Genomic DNA, 16,969 nt, shown 5'->3' on the forward strand with positions numbered 1-16,969 from the left:
AGATGAATCTTCTTTTTCTCCTATTTGTTAAAACAACTCTTTCAGCTGTTATATTTGTATTCACATCCGAGATCTCACATTCTCTCTCTCTGCCTCTATTTCTCACTACGTCTCTGTCTCTCTCTCTCTCTCTCTCTCTCTCTCTCTCTCTGTCTCCCTCTCTCTCCCTCTCCCTCTCTATCTGTCTCTGTCTCTCTCTATGTCTCCCTCTCTATCCGTCTCCCTCTTCCTCTCTATCCGTCTCCCTCTTCCTCTCTATCCGTCTCCCTCTCTATCTGTCTCTGTCTCCCTCTCTATCTGTCTCTGTCTCCCTCTCCCTCTCCCTCTCCCCCTCTCTCTGCAGGTCCTCCCCAAGCTGTCATCTTCCATCACCCATGAGGTGGACAGCATCCTGGGCAACAAGCCCTACAGTAAAAAGGACTACCGCTCCTAACGGCCAGCGGCCCTCACGCCGCCCCGCCCCGCTCACATGCGCCGGGGGATGACAACAACCAAGAAACACACACACACACACGCACACGCACACACACACACACACACACACACACACACACACACACACACAAAAACACACATCTTTGCCTGATCCTCTTGTCTGCTTGAGCTTTTACGGAATGAGGCCCTTGGCGCATGAGTCTGGTCCAACGTCGGCCACCCCAGGGCCCCTGTTCCGCCCCCGCCCCCCCCCCCCCCCCCCCCCCCCTCCCCACTCATAGATCTGGTGGAGGATTCGATGAGACGAACTGGACAGAGATACAGGGTGGGTGGGTGGGGTTTGTGTGCATGGAGGCAGGCTCCAGTGGGAAAGGGGATGGGGAATTGAGACGCGTTTGAACATTAGGGGGAAGTTAGGGACTTGAGCTCATAGTACAAATCAGTTACGTGTTCAAGATAGCTGAACAAAAGCATTAATAACTGGCAACAGCAACAAAAAAAACGATCTTTAAGTAAAATTAAAAAAAATGTTATAAAAAAAAGCAGATGCTTGCTTGGCTGTCAGATACATTTGTTTTTTCTTTTTGATGCGTTTTATGTTTCTTTCCTTTTTTTGAAAAACTGAATGCATTAAAGCAAGATTAAGTTTATACTGTATAAATATCCAAGACTATTCTTCTCTGTTGCATATGTACCATAGTAGACATGTCAGTTCCTGAAAGGTTTTCGTTTACGAATATCTGTGTGCGATGCTGTCATCATGGGTTTTTTCGGGGGGGGGGGTTTCAACCGTTGTTTAGTTTGTGTTGTCTTAAATCGTCGGTTGTACAAGCCCTCGCTGTAGGCTTAACCAATCAGCACTTTAGTATCGTCGCAGTGTTGGAGTACTAATAAAAGGATAATAGGAGAGAGGATTGGCCGCTACTAGAATCGTCTCCCAAGTCATTGCGCTATACATATCTGGGTCCAATGTCTGTCATCAGTATTCCTGTCCTCTCACGTCCTTCCAATCTGCCAATATCTCCGTCCCTCCCCACTTATATTCTCAACAATTTTGGCTTGCTTCTCCAACTGTGGTACTGTTTTCCAAGCCTGATTCTCTCTTACCCTGGCCCTCGGCGTGGGAGCAGTGTCCACCATGGGTGCAACACTGCCCTCTGCTGGAGAACTGTTATCATTTGAATTGGCCAATTGAGAGCGTAGGCCGGAGTGCTATTTGAGAGACCTGGGTGTTCAAGAGTCCATTGCCCACAACAAAGTGGAGCCGAACTGTGGAGCACATTATATAATGTGTGTATGTAGTGTTCCACGTCTGTTCCACACTGGTGTTTTGGTAAGAGGACTTGGAGAGGTACAGTTCCAGTAGGTGGTCAGTACCAGTTCTGTGTCAGCATTGCGCACATAATCTCCCCTCCCCATCCAGTTGAGTGAGAATGCCTCATTTAAACAGTTACATCTTACTGGGCCCTTTTATTGTTCCAATTATTCTTTTCTTTTCTGTGGACGGAAGCACATTGGCTGCCTCTCGCCCCTGACATATGGGAGCGAAGATGGATTCAGATACGTTGCTCAGTGGAGAATAGACATATTTGTTTCTGTCTGGTCTGGATTGTTGTTTGAATATGTTAAAGTCAGCAGCTCAGGGAACAGAATGTTAGTGTGTGTGGGGGGGGGGGGGGTCCAGGTGTAAGCGCGCACACATGCTGAGGAGCTTTTATTTACTCGGAAGTTACGCATGTCTCTGGTCCCTCTCATGGGGGGCCACTGGGGATACTTATAATGTCTGTGGCATTTCACGTGGCTTGAGCCAAAGATGTTCCGCTCTTCTCTTCTCATAATAGTTACTACTACAACCCTAAGGCCTCTCTCTTCGCCCCCCAAATGTTATATTACTCCTTCTTCCCTGCAAGGGACGGAGCAGATCATCCGGACGCATGCACCAAAACCCAGCTTGTTATCTCAACCGATAGTACGGACCTTTACCCCATGTATCTCGTCGCGCCTCCACCACGCTGTGATTAAAGCTTTAGTCCTCCTCCATATATACGGTATGCATAATAAGACTCCGCTTCGGGAACATTACGGTTCCTCTTTAGGCAACAGTAAGCCCACGTATGATAACCCATACATTAAGAATAAAAGCCGATCAATGATCGCTATACCCCCGTCCCCACAGGATTCACAGCTATTCATCGGCCCCCTTTTTGGGGGACCCTTACTGTGATCAAAGCACAGGTGGATAGCATGCGGACCCTCCCCCTCCGCCCCATCGTACCCGAGGGACGAGCAGGTCACTAACTACCTTAACTAACTAACTTAACTACAGATTCAATTTTAGCGATAACAATATACAGTGTTTTGCAAAACCAAGAATGGTGGCGACACGAGCATAGGGTGTTGAAGCTCCTCAGGCAAAGTAAAGCGGGGTTTAGAAAGGGTGGATGGTAACGTTGTGAATGAGATGGATGTTTTGTGTACTCATCAGAAAAAACGTCAAGGTGGAGTTTTTATTTGTTTAACCGCAGCAGGAACAATATTAATAATTTCTTTGGGGGGGTATCATTAAATATTTATACGCGAAAGAGATACGGATAAACTGATAACATGTTAGCTCGTTGTGTTAATGGATCTCTGTGTACGTTTGTGTTGCTGTAATTTATGGTACGTCGGTGAATTTAAATTCGCCTTAGCCAGCTTTTCTTTCTCTTTTTCTCCAGGTAAAAAAATCAAAATATCGACAAAAACATTACATTCATTAGACTGTGACATTTCCCCTGTGTCTTCATATTTTCATGAGCAGGGAATGGAGAGTAAGTATTCTGCAGCGTGCTGGGTGGGGGGGGGGGTTCTCTGTGTGGACATTTTTAAACGTATTTTCCTGTGGGCTATACCTTCTATCCCGCAGTGTTGCACAGGGCTCATCTCTGAATCACCTGCACTTGCGTTGTGAGAAACATCTGGACCGTCGCTGGCGTTACCGTGCACCGTATTCATAGCAATGTTTCAAAAGCTTCATTAAAAGGCTGCAATAGTGAAGCGTCCTCTCTGACCTGGATTACTGATGGATGTACAGGAAATACAGTGCTTTGAAGGGGCTCCACCTTTGTTTATTTTAGACGTACAAAACAATTTGTTTTAGACAATATAAATCAGACACACCGATTATATGTCATGGCTTCTTAAATGGAAGATCCAAGGTTAAACAGAATATATTTTTTATGTTGGAGCGATTCGGGAAAGTTTTTTTTTGTATTTTTACCATGCTGCATTTCCTCTGTTAATATTGTATCAATATAGAGACTGACAAAATAAGCAATTGATTTGTATCGTTGTGTGCATTGAGGTATGCTCTGAATTGAATGCAAATGGTGGACTAAATTCACTCTATGAAGACATCCGAGTGAGAGTAAGATATCTCCCTGGGTCTGTATATAGTTTGACCTTTGTATATATTTATTATTTTTGGTTGTGATCACCTCAGCCTTTTTCTTTAATTTGCAGGCATTGCTAACTGCACTGTGCTTGAATCTGAATTTAGACAGGATGTACAGCTTTACTCTTTAATGAAATTAAAATGACAATGGGAAAAAACGGACGCAACACTGTTTATTATTTGTGCCCCGTATGAGTTGCATACACCGACTTCATAGGCTTACCGACCATTTTTCTCCCATTGGTGGACATGAAATATAGCTCAACAATTAAATATACATTAACACAAAAACGACGTGTATTCAAATGTGTACAGCTGTGAAATATAAATATAACTTGGCAATTTATACATATAAAAAAAGGTTATTAAGCTTTACTCCATGCATCTATGCATTGCGGTTGATAATCGCCAGTTACTCTAAAAGCAGGGGCCTCCTCCTGACTTCTCCTTTTAAAGAATTCGGTGAACCGCATTGTGCTAAATGTATTTTAAACTGTACAACATCGTATGGCCCCACAGGCCTGCACACTGTGAAGAAGCATAGCACCAATAGCTGGAGGATTTCACTTGATACACATACAGAGCTGCAAACCACTTCCTTGCATTATTAAAACATGACCACTTGGAGTGGAAGTGTGGTGTCATATAGCTAGCCACACCATACATGTAGAGTAACTTTCACATACTTTCATTCTTAATATTATGCTCAACTGTCTTTGCATTTGTTATGGACATAAACCGGACAGCATAGAGACAAAATGGACAGCAGAACGCTCTCTGACCTATTGGACATCCTCGATGTAAAGCGAATGCGCTCTCTTGTCTCGTGCATAGACCTGAGGACAGCCAGAGCGTAGTGGAGGATCCTCGTGTTGTGTTTTAAATTTTCCATGGGTGCTTTGCGCAACTCCCACCACAAAATGGGTCCTTCCCGCCCCCCCCCCCCCCCCCCCCTCAGGAACACCTCAACAGTCTTCTCGTCAGCGCCCTGTCCCTCACCTGGGTGGAACCCTACGGTGAGTCTGTCTTAGCGGGGCTGGTGTGTGGCTCCCATCACTGGAGCAGTTATAACGCATTTTCCTCCAGCGTGTCTCCTACGATACTTCTCTCTGGGAGACGGAGGGGTCCGTCTAAGAGGGGGGGGGGGGGGGGGGGGAGACAAACACAAAAGATCCGTCAAAGACACTTCGTCCAGGCTCAGCAAGAAACGGCCAACACCAGCCATAAGTGAGGTCTGCCTTTGTCTCCGGCGACCTCCTGCTGGACTGACCAGCGCTCAACACTTCTCTGGTTGTCAGCACAAACGTCCGGTGAACTCAACGCCGGAGACCTAATTATAGCCAGAGTTGCGGACAGCGATGAGATAATGAGACCCTACAATGTTAACCGAGTGTTTGGGTGAGTTATAGCACTATGCACAAGACAGTAGCAGTGTGTGAGTGCGTGTTTACAGTACACGACCAACAGTGATTACCTTCTTGACATGTGACTCCGATCCAACTGTTGAGACAGGTGCATTGGCCGTTTCTATGGTTACAGTGCGCCCCGTTTTCACACTGACAGGTCTCCGTGCAGTCCGGTCCGTACTGGTTGGCCTTGCAGTCTGGACACACACACAGACCCCAAGTATTATTATAATGAATGGGCCACTATACACTTAATCAATATCATACGAGAGGGAGTGCTGATATTCAGTACAACAGCCTGACCGTGAGGGTTCTACAAGGGTTCTAAAAGTTCTACAGGGGCCATTTATAAGTTTACAGTAACCATCAACGTTAAAAATACATTCATTATTTTATTCAATCCTTTATTTGGCTTTGCCAACACAAATAGTTCCGCAACTGAACTGGGACTGGACTGTTGCCATGCAGTACTTAAACATTATCCTGCCCACTAGCTTGATGCGTTGTGTAGGGCTAGACCTTAGCACAGGCCAGGCACTTTGTATCATGTAGGTAGAATCACCTGGATTGTGGAGTGATACATGTATGGTCAAACGTCTCGGTGCTGTCATACTCTATATCAGCACTGATGGAATGCCTTTCGTCCAATCAAATGGCTTGGTCATAACTAAACTGCTAAACGATACATGGTGTCATGCTGAGCTCCCCCTCCACCGTTTGTTTTAAAAAGGGGTCAGGAGGAATTGTTACCGATGTCACATCTGGCTCCGGTCTTCCCTGAAGGACACCGACAGGCCCCTGTGGTCGGGTCGCAGGGCGTGTCCCCCTCACAGTCACACACCCGGGAGCAGCCCTGGCCGAATGCGCCCTGTTCACACACTGGAGACGAACACACATAGCGGTGCAGAGGGGTGGAGGCTAAGGATAGCGACGATGGGAAATGACTGCGATGTTTAGGAACGCGTATGTGACTTGTGACATGATGCGGCAAACAGAAAAAGACCCCATGGTGGTTCTTGATGAGGAAACCCAATTAAAAAGAAGACGTTAGAACAAACAACCCCCACATCAACGGACCTCTGTGGCAGCGGGCGCCATGGTAACCCGGAGGACAGACGCACTGGCCCGTGGCGGGGTGACAGGACGCCCCGTTCATGCAGTCGCACTGCAGCAGGCAGAGGGCTCCGTGGAGACCGGGGGGGCAGCCTGGTCACATGGGCCAGAGGGGTTTGCACGACAGGGTTTCATTAGAGGGGAAGGGAGGGGGTGGATTAAGTACACTAGTGCCCTAGACACGGTTCTTAGTAGGGGACGATCTCAGGAAACCAGTCCCTGATAAAAACTTGAAATCAAAAAAAAATCTGAAAATCTTTTTACACACACATATTGAATTGAAATACATTAAAACTAAATTGAAGAACATCGTCCCTGTCCTCTCACAAAGCAATGGAACAGGTCTGCAGGACGGCAATCCCTCCCAGCCTCAGATCTGCACGAGCCTATTAAAAACCTGCTTAAAAACCTTCCTGCCATTTCCTCAATCTCTCCATCCATCCTTTTTGCTTTCACTCTTTTGTGAAAGCTAGATATTTGTTACATTTTGATAGTGGGCGGAGACTAGCTCAGAAACTGATCGCTGTTCCTAGTTTGAGTTCAAAAGGAGCAGCTCCAACACAAGGCCTTTCTGAGATGGATATGTTTAAAATAAAGAAATCCATTGCTCCTCTCTTCCTGGTGTGTTTCAGTGCATGCCTCACCGTGTTCACACAGGTGACCGTAGTAGCCCGGCCCACACTGGCAGGCCCCCGTCACCCGGTCACACGTCCCGTTGTTCCTGCATCCGCAGCGCAGCAGGCAGCCGGCGCCGAAGCTCCCCGCGGAGCACGCTGAGACACGGGGGGCAGGAACGCACTCGTTAGTCTACACACTGTCCCAGGGTGGGGGGAGCCAGAGGAGGAGGAGAACCCCGCGGGCAGGTCCCGGAGGAGGAGGAACGGCAGAGCACCCGGACGGGGGCAAGCTGCTCCGCCACCAGGACATGCTCCGGGTGGAAGGGGACAAACATGAGGCAGGGCTGGCCTGTGTCTCCATTGAGTCTTATTCAAAGGAGAGGCCAGACGTGTGCGCAGTGGTATGATAGAGTAAAGATGTGTGTAGTGGTATGGTAGTAGGACAGAGTGAAGATGTGTGTGCAGTGGTACGATAGAGTAAAGACGTGTGCAGTGGAATGGTAGAGGGAAGATGTGTGTGTAGTGGTGTGGTAGCGGGACGGAGTAAAGCGTACCTGTATCACAGTGCTTGCCGGCCCAGCCCAGTCCACAGGTACAAGTTCCAGAGGCAGGATCACACAGACCTCCATTACTGCAGTTACAACGATGGGCACAGCCTGCACCATACCAGCCTGGGGAACAGCCTACACACACACACACACGCACACGCACACGCACACACACACACACACACACACACACACACACACGCACACACACACACACAGACTTTAAAGAGTATCTTTCAAGTCTTTTGGATTTCTCTTTTTGAAAAACTATAAAAAAAACTCCCAAAGGGCGACGTCACTCTCAGGATGATAATCTGCCTGGTGATTGGCTTACGCAGATGCAACCCCGCCCAGTGTCTGAAAAAGGCTGCTTAGACGGAAGAACCTTCAGCCTGAGTCCTGCGGTGGGCCCGGCTGGGTGTGCTGTGTGATGACTCACCATGGCCGCAGTCTTCTCCTCTCCGCCCCGGGTTGCAGACGCAGCGGCCAGACACCGGGTTACTGTGGGCCCCCGCCACACACAGGGCCACCAGGGCACAGTCAGCGCCGTAGCGCCCTGCAGGACAGGCTGTCTCACACACACACGCACGCACGCACGCACGCACACACACACACACACACACACACACACACACACACACACACACACACACACACACACACACACACACACACACACACACACACACACACACACACACGCGCACACGTACACACGCACACACACACGCGCACACGTACACACGCACACACACACACGCACACGCACACACACACATAAGATATTACAATGTGAGGACATTGTAACACCAGGCCTCCCTTTAACTGGAGTCATTATTTAGCAACATTGCAATGATGCTAAAAGGTAGGCACCCCAACTGATTCATTTTCTGGGGAACTTATAAGTTAAATACATTTGTTATTATCTTAATTATTTTTGAATTTGGTTCTAGACTTTAGGCTAGTTCACCAGTTAAAAATAATGAACTTAGAAGTGACTTAAGAGAAAGTAAGTTAAACCCGAGAGGGGAGGGCAAGTAGAATCGTTAGGCGTTGAGCCTGATGAGGTTGAAAACCCTCCATAACAAAATGAGCCTTTATCTTACTTGTGTCATGCATTAGTTATTTGATGTTCTGCGCGTGCACATGCATTACAAAAACATACTCAGCTCTAATCCTACCTCTGCAAAGATTCAAACAATTGTTTTTATCTATTTGTTATTCAGATCCCCCTACATTAATACAACCTGCAGGCCTCTCTTAAAGTGATGCTGATCCAAGCCACTCACTGTTGTTGCAGTGCGCTCCGATGAAGCCCGCCGAGCACTCACAGGTGCCCGTGGCGGGGTTGCACCGGCCGCTGTTTTCACACTGGCACTCGCGGCCGCAGTTCGGTCCGTATCGGCCCTCTACACACGCTGAAACATTAAGAAATATCTGCTCAATATCGGCTGCACACAATACACTCACATCGGTCTGTTAAATATAATGCATACAATTATACATTTCTGTTAGGTTAGTTACACACAGGCTTTGTTGCTGAGGAGCATTACTTTAAATTAATTTATTTTTTACCATGTTTTACAAATTGAAATTGTGGTAATGCCTACTTTGTTTGCATCTGGGCCCATGGAAACCGGGGGCGCAGTAACACAGACCGGACACCGGGTGGCAGAGCTGGTTGGTTTCTGAACACTGGCACACCTGGTTACAGTTCAGCCCGTAGGTTCCCGGGAGACACGCTGTCAAGAAAGCAGATATTAGAACTCCTATTCACGTTAGTTACATTTGTTATTGTGCCATTTTATATGACTAAAATGCATTGGTTGTAGACCATGCAAACAACAAATGTACTGGTTTGAGGTCATGAGATAAATTAGGCAATTAAGCTATAGTGTATTTGTTGACTCTACAGCTATAGATACAGATCTATCTAGTTCTAATACATCCTGCTCACCTTGCTCACAGCCGTTGCCGGTGAACCCGGGGGGACAGCCACACTCCCCGCTGATGTGGTGGCAGGAGGTACCGCGGGAACAGCCGCAGCGCCGGGAGCAGCCCGTGCCAAACGACCCGGGGAGACACGCTGAGACACACAGGAGGACCGGGGAACAGGACAGTGACTGTAGAGTACTGAGCGGGGGCTTAGCAGTGACCCATGTTAAGGTCAACATTACAGTAGCAGGCATTAACTGAGGTGACAGATCTTTCTCTACAACCTTCCCTTCTGTCTGGAACATTCTCTCGCGGCTTGCAGTGTTATATTGATAATAATAATAATAATAATAATAAATGAAATTTATATAGCGCTTAATATGGTACTCTAAGACGCTTTGATACATCGCTAGATAAAAGAATATATTTATATTTCCTCATTGATAGATAACTTTATTGCCATGTCAACACAGTTGATTGGAATTTGTCTTATATATAATTTATCTCATATTGTATTACCCATTTTATTTTGTCCTTTTAATTGGCCATTCTATGCTTTATTGTTCCTTTGTTTCCAGCAATTTGAATAAAACGTTGTGTCTGAGATGATTAGAGTACATCTTAATTCAAGTTCATTAGCTTCATAGTGTGTTGAACACTAGTAAACACATGATGTGTGTGTACCTTTATCACTAGTGTGTAGATCACTAGTGATAACATGATGTGTGTGTACCTTTATCACTAGCGTGTAGATCACTAGTGATAACATGATGTGTGTGTACCTTCATCACTAGTGTGTAGACTACTAGTAATAACATGATGCGTGTGTACCTTTATCACTAGTGTGTAGACGACTGGTAATGACTTGTTGTGTGTGTACCTTCATCACTAGTGTGTAGACCACTAGTAGTCACATGATGTGTGTGTACCTTCATCACTAGTGTGTAGACCACTAGTAGTCACATGATGTGTGTGTACCTTCATCACTAGTGTGGAGACCACTAGTAGTCACATGATGTGTGTGTACCTTCATCACTAGTGTGGAGACCACTAGTACTCACATGATGTGTGTGTACCTTCATCACTAGTGTGGAGACCACAAGTAGTCACATGATGTGTGTGTACCTTCATCACTAGTGTGTAGACCACTAGTAGTCACATGATGTGTGTGCACCTTCATCACTAGTGTGGAGACCACTAGTAGTCACATGATGTGTGTGTACCTTCATCACTAGTGTGGAGACCACAAGTAGTCACATGATGTGTGTGTACCTTCATCACTAGTGTGGAGACCACTAGTAGTCACATGATGTGTGTGTACCTTCATCACTAGTGTGGAGACCACTAGTAGTCACATGATGTGTGTGTACCTTCATCACTAGTGTGGAGACCACTAGTAGTCACATGATGTGTGTGTACCTTCATCACTAGTGTGGAGACCACAAGTAGTCACATGATGTGTGTGTACCTTCATCACTAGTGTGGAGACCACTAGTAGACTAGTCACATGATGTGTGTGTACCTTTATCACAGAGCTTTCCTCTCCAGCCGGGGGGACACAGGCATTCCCCCGTCACGTGGTCACACAGAGCTCCATGCTCACAATGGCACCTCTGCTCACAGCCGGCGCCAAAGCGCCCCGCATCGCACCCTGTGACAGGGGGAGTAGCGGAGCTCGTCCATCACGCCTGGTTGTACATGCATCTAGTCCCTAAAGCATGCCCCCGGCAGACTTCATCAGAATGTTTTTTTCTTCTGATGGATTTATCTTGAATCCACATGGTTTCATTGAGTGCTCGATGCTGTTTCCATATTTGTAGAAGGAACAACACCTCCTGTGTCACATCCTTGAACTCTCTGGGTTCTGGCCAGTAGGGGAACACATTTGTGATGTCACTATCAGATTGAACTTATCATTCGCAAATATATGCAAAAACGATTGGACACGTTTGACTCCGGATGAGCAGAGTGAAGAAGTTTGGGGTGAGGTAATTGAGTGTTGCTCAAATCCTGGCATTCTCAATAAAATAGTAAAAGTATACAGACCCAGCTAGGGACTTTCCCAGCAGTTTATTGAACATTTTGGACGACCAAAAATATGTGACGACTTCACTTGCCACATCTATGCATTATTCAACACATCATGCATCATTTTGTGGGAGGTTTGAAACCTGGTGTGCAGGAGTTTATGGCTCCAGGCCTACCTCTCTCGCAGTGGTCTCCCACCCAGCCGGCAGCGCAGCTACACTGGCCTGAGTGTCTGTCGCACCGGCCTCCGTTCTCACACACACACCGCTGCTGGCAGTCCACACCGAACTGGCCGACCGCACATTCTGGAGACATACACACACACACACACACACACACACACACACACACGAGAATGATGACATGTGCCTAGTCAGGGTGCAAATCCCTCCTTGCGAGAGACCTTTGTGCTGAGGGCAAGGATCCTCAGTAATAACTTGCAGCTGGCCCCTAGCCGTAGCCTAGCCTAGCCTAGCCTAGCAGATAGTTGGCATGGTGTCAGGGCAGCAGCCACTGAGTTTAAGAGGGTAGAGAACATTCCAGGGGCTGGATTAGTCTTCCTGTGCTTGGCACGGTAAACCCAGGAGAAGGGTGGGAGTGTGTGTGTGTGTGTGTGTGTGTGGGGGGGGGGCGAGAGAGGCTTGAATGAGAGAGAGAGAGAGAGAGAGAGAGAGAGAGAGAGAGAGAGAGAGAGAGAGAGGAGGGCCTGGACTCAGTTAGACCTGTCTGCAGTGTACACATAGACACACGCATGCACACGCATATGTACACGCACACACATGCGCACTCACACACACACACACACACACACACACACACACACACACACACACACACACACACACACACACACACACACACACACACACACACACAGAAACACAGAAACGCACACACACATGGTGGCAGGAAATTACACTTGAAATGAAAACAAATGACCTAAGAGAGTAAATTAGACGGAGACTGCTTCATCCTGGATATTAGTCTAAGAAAACAACACTTGACCAGGGGGTCACCGTGGTAATTACTGCCATAGTGGCTCAATGGTATTCTTGGTGATGTTTCATGTCTACTTTTCTGTCCAGGCTCGTCTAGTCAAAATCATTAGGGTTTTTCCAATAACCCAACATTCCCTTGGCCAACCATGTGTTTCTGAATGCATGCAGGGTGTTGCAGGTGGTGCGTGACCACGTGGCCAGTCATACAGAACACCAGGAGACGGTATGAGGGACTGGGAAAAGTCCCGGGAGAACAAGCAGTGCGGCCCGCCGACGGGCGTGCGGTGGGACGACGATAGATGGATTCTGTGATATGATATTCAGTCTAATATTATAGTCTCCCGTCAGAAAAGCGCGTTCCTCACCCAGCTCACAGGCCGAGCCCATCCACCCCTCGGCACAGGCGCACCTCCCGTCTGTCTTGTCGCATGTGGCCTCGTTCTGACACAGGCACCTCCGGCGGCAGTCCGCGCCATAGAAACCCGAGGGACATTCTGGGGAAAAAAAGAAAAATCACAAAAGACAAGTTATCACGGGACGGTTGGGTCTGAGGTGCGACCTGGCGTCTGCCCGTATGTTTCGGGACACTGACCTCCTGTGCAGTTGGGTCCGGTCCAGCCCGGGGCGCACACACACTGCCCGCTGGCTGGGTGGCAGCTGCCCTCGTTATGGCAGCCACAGCTTTGGTTACACCCGTCGCCATAGGAACCGTCCGGACAAGCTGCCAGACCAAAACAATGTGACGACCTTCAGATGAACCGCGCCGATCAAAAGGATGGGGACCGCCCATTGTGCGTGTATGGGATGGAGACCGCTGGCCGTGGGGGGAAAGCCCACTCCGCTGCTTTCTCACGTCTGATCATTTTCGGAGCTGGCTGCCCTCCAAATAACTTCCAATCACCAAGTGTCTGCTCTCCTTTTATGTGCCTGTACTACAGAGCCCGTCTACCACAGTCCCACGCCGAGGCATGCCCTGGCCAATCTGCAGACATTCAACAGTGGAAGATGTTCCCATATCCCGTTCACATTAGAACCCGACCCCTCTCGCCGCGACACACAGATGGGTCGACGAAGTGGTGTGTGCGTGGAATGCGATGGGACTCACTCAGATTGCAGTGCGGGCCGATCCATCCCGCGGGGCAGGAACACACACCGCTGGCGTGGTCGCCTCTCCCCCCGTTCAGACACACACTCCTCTCCTGGCAGTCCAGGCCGTAGAAGCCCTGCGGGCAGGCTGCAACGCGCACAGATCAGAGGGCGTCACAAGGCGGCCCCAGGAGCATCGATCCATTACACCTCCAGGGGTCGGGAAGGCCCGAGACCAGCAGGCGGCATAACGCCCGACGGTGAGTGCTTGACGACATCGGTTGATGACGTCGTTGTCTGTTTTTTTCCCGTACGTTTTTCACAGAAGCTCCCGGTCCAGCCGACGCGGCAGGTGCACGCGCCGCTCACGTGGTCACATGACGCCTGGTTGTCACACTGGCAGCGCCGGCGACAGCCCAGACCGAACGTCCCGCCGGGGCACTCTGAGGAGGGCGGGGGGGGGGGGGGGGGGTGGAGAGATGATTGATTGTACTCTGACATTAACGTGAAAGGAAAAAGTCAAATGGAACACAACAATTATTATAAATCAAACTTTGTATTTTCATTTTAAACATTTACAGTTCCGTGTTGCTTGTAAATCACAGCTACTCCAAATCAGATGGAAAAGGAAGTCCATAAAAGCATTGATTTATACAACTATATAAATTGACCATGCTAATTTAAAGCAGAATGTAAACACACACACACTTACACACACACACACACACTTACACACACACACACACACACACACACACACAGGGCCTCCACTCACGGTGCTGGCAGCGTGCTCCCGTGTACCCCGCCTCACAGTTGCACTGGCCCGTGGTGGCGTCACAGCTGCCGTCGCCGTTCTTACAGTCGCAGGCCTGGACGCAGTCCTCGCCCCAGTGGCCCGCGTCACACGCTGGCCGCCGCACACACACACACACACACACACACACACACACACACACACACACACACACACACACACAGGGTTAGCATCCTCTGCTCCGTCTGACGGATCATTAGTGTTCATTGGCTACGCTCACGGCGGGACGAGGCCCCCAGATGTCTGCTTCATCTCAATCCGTCTCCTGTGGCACCCAATGGGTTTCTTGAAAAAGGTTTAGGAGTCTTTTACGGTTGCCTCAGATGGAACATTTGACCGTACCTGGGCGCTGGTTCTCCTGCTAAAACGGGGGGTTTCCCTCCCCTTTCATTCAACCTTTATTTACTCAGGGAAAGGCCATGGAGAGCAGGCTCTCTTTTTCAGTGACACCCTGATGAACAACATATACAAATAAAAAGAGAAATCCAAATGCACAGCAGATGTGAACAGCCGGCTGACAACCAGAACATGACGAGGGGCTAGAACGGGGACGTGCCGTCGCGCTCCGTACCTTTCCTGCAGCTGTGTCCCGTCCAGCCCGGGGCGCAGGTACAGCGCCCGGTCACCGGGTGGCAGTGCGCGTTGTTCTCACACACACACCTCAGCTGGCAGCCCTGCCCGAACCAGCCGACCGGACACGCTGAAACACACACAGAAAGGCTTTGTTATTATTATTATTTAGACATCCAGCAGAACTAATGGACACTCATCTGCACTCGGCAAAGGAGTCCCACAGACACACTGTGTGTGTGTGTAGGCCCGCTTACGGATGGAACTATAGCAACACAATCCGTCTTCAAACCCTTCAGGGGTTGGCAGTAGCTCAGGAGGTAGAGTGGGTTGGCTAGTAACCGCAAGATTGCTAGTTCGATCCTCGATGTGTCCCTGAGCAAGGCACCTAACCCTAACTGCTCCTGACGAGCTGGCTGTCGCCTTGCAAGGTTGACTCCGCCGTCAGCGTGTGAATGTGTGCATTAATGGGTGAATGTCGGGGCAATATTGCAAAGCCCTTTGGATAAAAGCGCTACATCAATTCAGTCCAGTTGACCATATAACCTTCGATCCATCCTTCAAGACCAAAATAAAAAGCAGACCACTCGAGCGCTTGAGGGACAGCAGCTGGAGGAAATCTATTGAATAACGAACGCAGCACTAAATTAGGGCTTGTCATAGTAGCGGGGGGGAGAGAGTAGCGGGGGGGAGAGAGTAGCGGGGGGGAGAGAGTGATTGCCTCAAGGTAGCTGTGTGTGATCCTGGAGACATTAATCACTACAACCCCCCCCCCCCCCCCCCCCCCCGGACAAAGTGCTCCCCTTGAAAGCTGGGATGGGTGGCGTGGAATTTGAAACCAGTCATGTCTAAAACATGACGCCCCTGTAGTCACAGCATAGACTGAGTTATAGATGTACCACCATAGGGCAGGCTCCATGTTCAATATTTCTGAATTTGTTGCATAACTCTTCTCCTTCGTCTGGCTCTAAGCAGCAGGTCGGCCCTCACACGGGGAGGGATGTGTGTGTTGGAAGACCATCTGGGGGGGCTGACCGGTCCGGACCCCTGACCCCCCCGGGAGCAAACGGAACACGTTGCGCTTGAAGGGGTTGTGTAAATCCCATTAAGACGTACGGCCATGTGGCAGGGCAGAGGAAGAGGACACACCTGGCAACACACACACACACACGCGCACACAGCCCCAGCCCTGAGCAGACCCACAACAACCCCGCTCCAAACCCTTACTCACACAACACACAACACAGCTTAAGAATAATTAATTGCGCTTTATTTATGCGAGTTATTTAAAAAAAAAAGTGTGTGTGTGTGTGTGTGTGTATGTGTGTGTCTGTGTGTGTGTGTATGTGTGTCTGTGTGTGTGTGTATGTGTGTGTGTGTGTGTGTGTGTGTGTGTGTGTGTGTGTGTGTGTGTGTGTGTGTGTGTGTGTTTGGGGGGGAGGATTATGAGACCCACTACCATGGTGGGGGGTACCCGCCCACCTTGGTGATGCACGGCAGCCAGTATGCGCCTGAGTGCTCACCACACACTGATTGTCACAGTGGACCGCCGACTGCAACGATGCCATCCAATTAGACAGCGGCCATTGATTGGGGGGCCTTATTGGTACAAGCGTCACGTTGGGAATTTTGCCAGGACACCGGGGTTAGCAACCCTACCCTAGCGAAAGGTGCCAAGGGATCATCAGTATCCAAGTGGAACGTCTCATCGAATGAAGCTGCCCTACGACAGGGCAGAGTCTGCGTCTCCGTCCCGGGTTCAGGAAGGACCTTACATAGGCCACAACTAAAAGGGCCACTCATAAACCTTTTATGGGCGACCTTTGCGCATGTGCACGGCCAGCTGTGTCCGCTCAGCCTCCACTGAAGGGTTAGAGGTTGCTGGTGTTCGTGGTAATGGGACAAGGCCGAAAACTGCCCCATAATACTTTATATAACAATCTGTTCCACTTTGTCTCGACACTTAAGAACCAATAACATTCAGGC

General features: G+C 49.0%; 2 protein-coding genes across 6 annotated transcripts in view; one reads left to right on the plus strand and one right to left on the minus strand.

Moving 5' to 3' along the window:
• The window catches only part of kcnab2a (potassium voltage-gated channel subfamily A regulatory beta subunit 2a), a 75,710-nt gene extending 74,786 nt beyond the window's left edge, over nt 1-924 (plus strand). For all 5 annotated transcript variants that reach the window (XM_060070033.1, XM_060070035.1, XM_060070034.1 and 2 more), the window contains one exon: nt 344-924. In XM_060070033.1, coding sequence (XP_059926016.1) covers nt 344-433 — 90 coding nt within the window. In that variant the 3' untranslated portion in view covers nt 434-924. The remainder of the gene's footprint in view (nt 1-343) is intronic.
• A 2,397-nt stretch (nt 925-3,321) lies between these two features.
• The window catches only part of megf6b (multiple EGF-like-domains 6b), a 29,652-nt gene continuing 16,004 nt past the window's right edge, over nt 3,322-16,969 (minus strand). Inside the window, exons 12-29 of the mRNA XM_060069969.1 lie at nt 14,985-15,113; nt 14,375-14,506; nt 13,914-14,042; nt 13,619-13,747; nt 13,106-13,234; nt 12,879-13,007; nt 11,692-11,820; nt 11,010-11,138; nt 9,510-9,638; nt 9,163-9,294; nt 8,842-8,970; nt 7,992-8,120; nt 7,559-7,687; nt 7,032-7,160; nt 6,352-6,480; nt 6,025-6,153; nt 5,343-5,471; nt 3,322-4,998 (exon numbers count right to left, since the gene is read on the minus strand). Coding sequence (XP_059925952.1) covers nt 4,934-4,998; nt 5,343-5,471; nt 6,025-6,153; nt 6,352-6,480; nt 7,032-7,160; nt 7,559-7,687; nt 7,992-8,120; nt 8,842-8,970; nt 9,163-9,294; nt 9,510-9,638; nt 11,010-11,138; nt 11,692-11,820; nt 12,879-13,007; nt 13,106-13,234; nt 13,619-13,747; nt 13,914-14,042; nt 14,375-14,506; nt 14,985-15,113 — 2,264 coding nt within the window. The 3' untranslated portion in view covers nt 3,322-4,933. The remainder of the gene's footprint in view (nt 4,999-5,342; nt 5,472-6,024; nt 6,154-6,351; nt 6,481-7,031; nt 7,161-7,558; nt 7,688-7,991; nt 8,121-8,841; nt 8,971-9,162; nt 9,295-9,509; nt 9,639-11,009; nt 11,139-11,691; nt 11,821-12,878; nt 13,008-13,105; nt 13,235-13,618; nt 13,748-13,913; nt 14,043-14,374; nt 14,507-14,984; nt 15,114-16,969) is intronic.

The sequence above is a fragment of the Gadus macrocephalus genome, chromosome 13 (genome assembly GCF_031168955.1).
Source record: "Gadus macrocephalus chromosome 13, ASM3116895v1".
Lineage (NCBI taxonomy): Eukaryota > Metazoa > Chordata > Actinopteri > Gadiformes > Gadidae > Gadus > Gadus macrocephalus.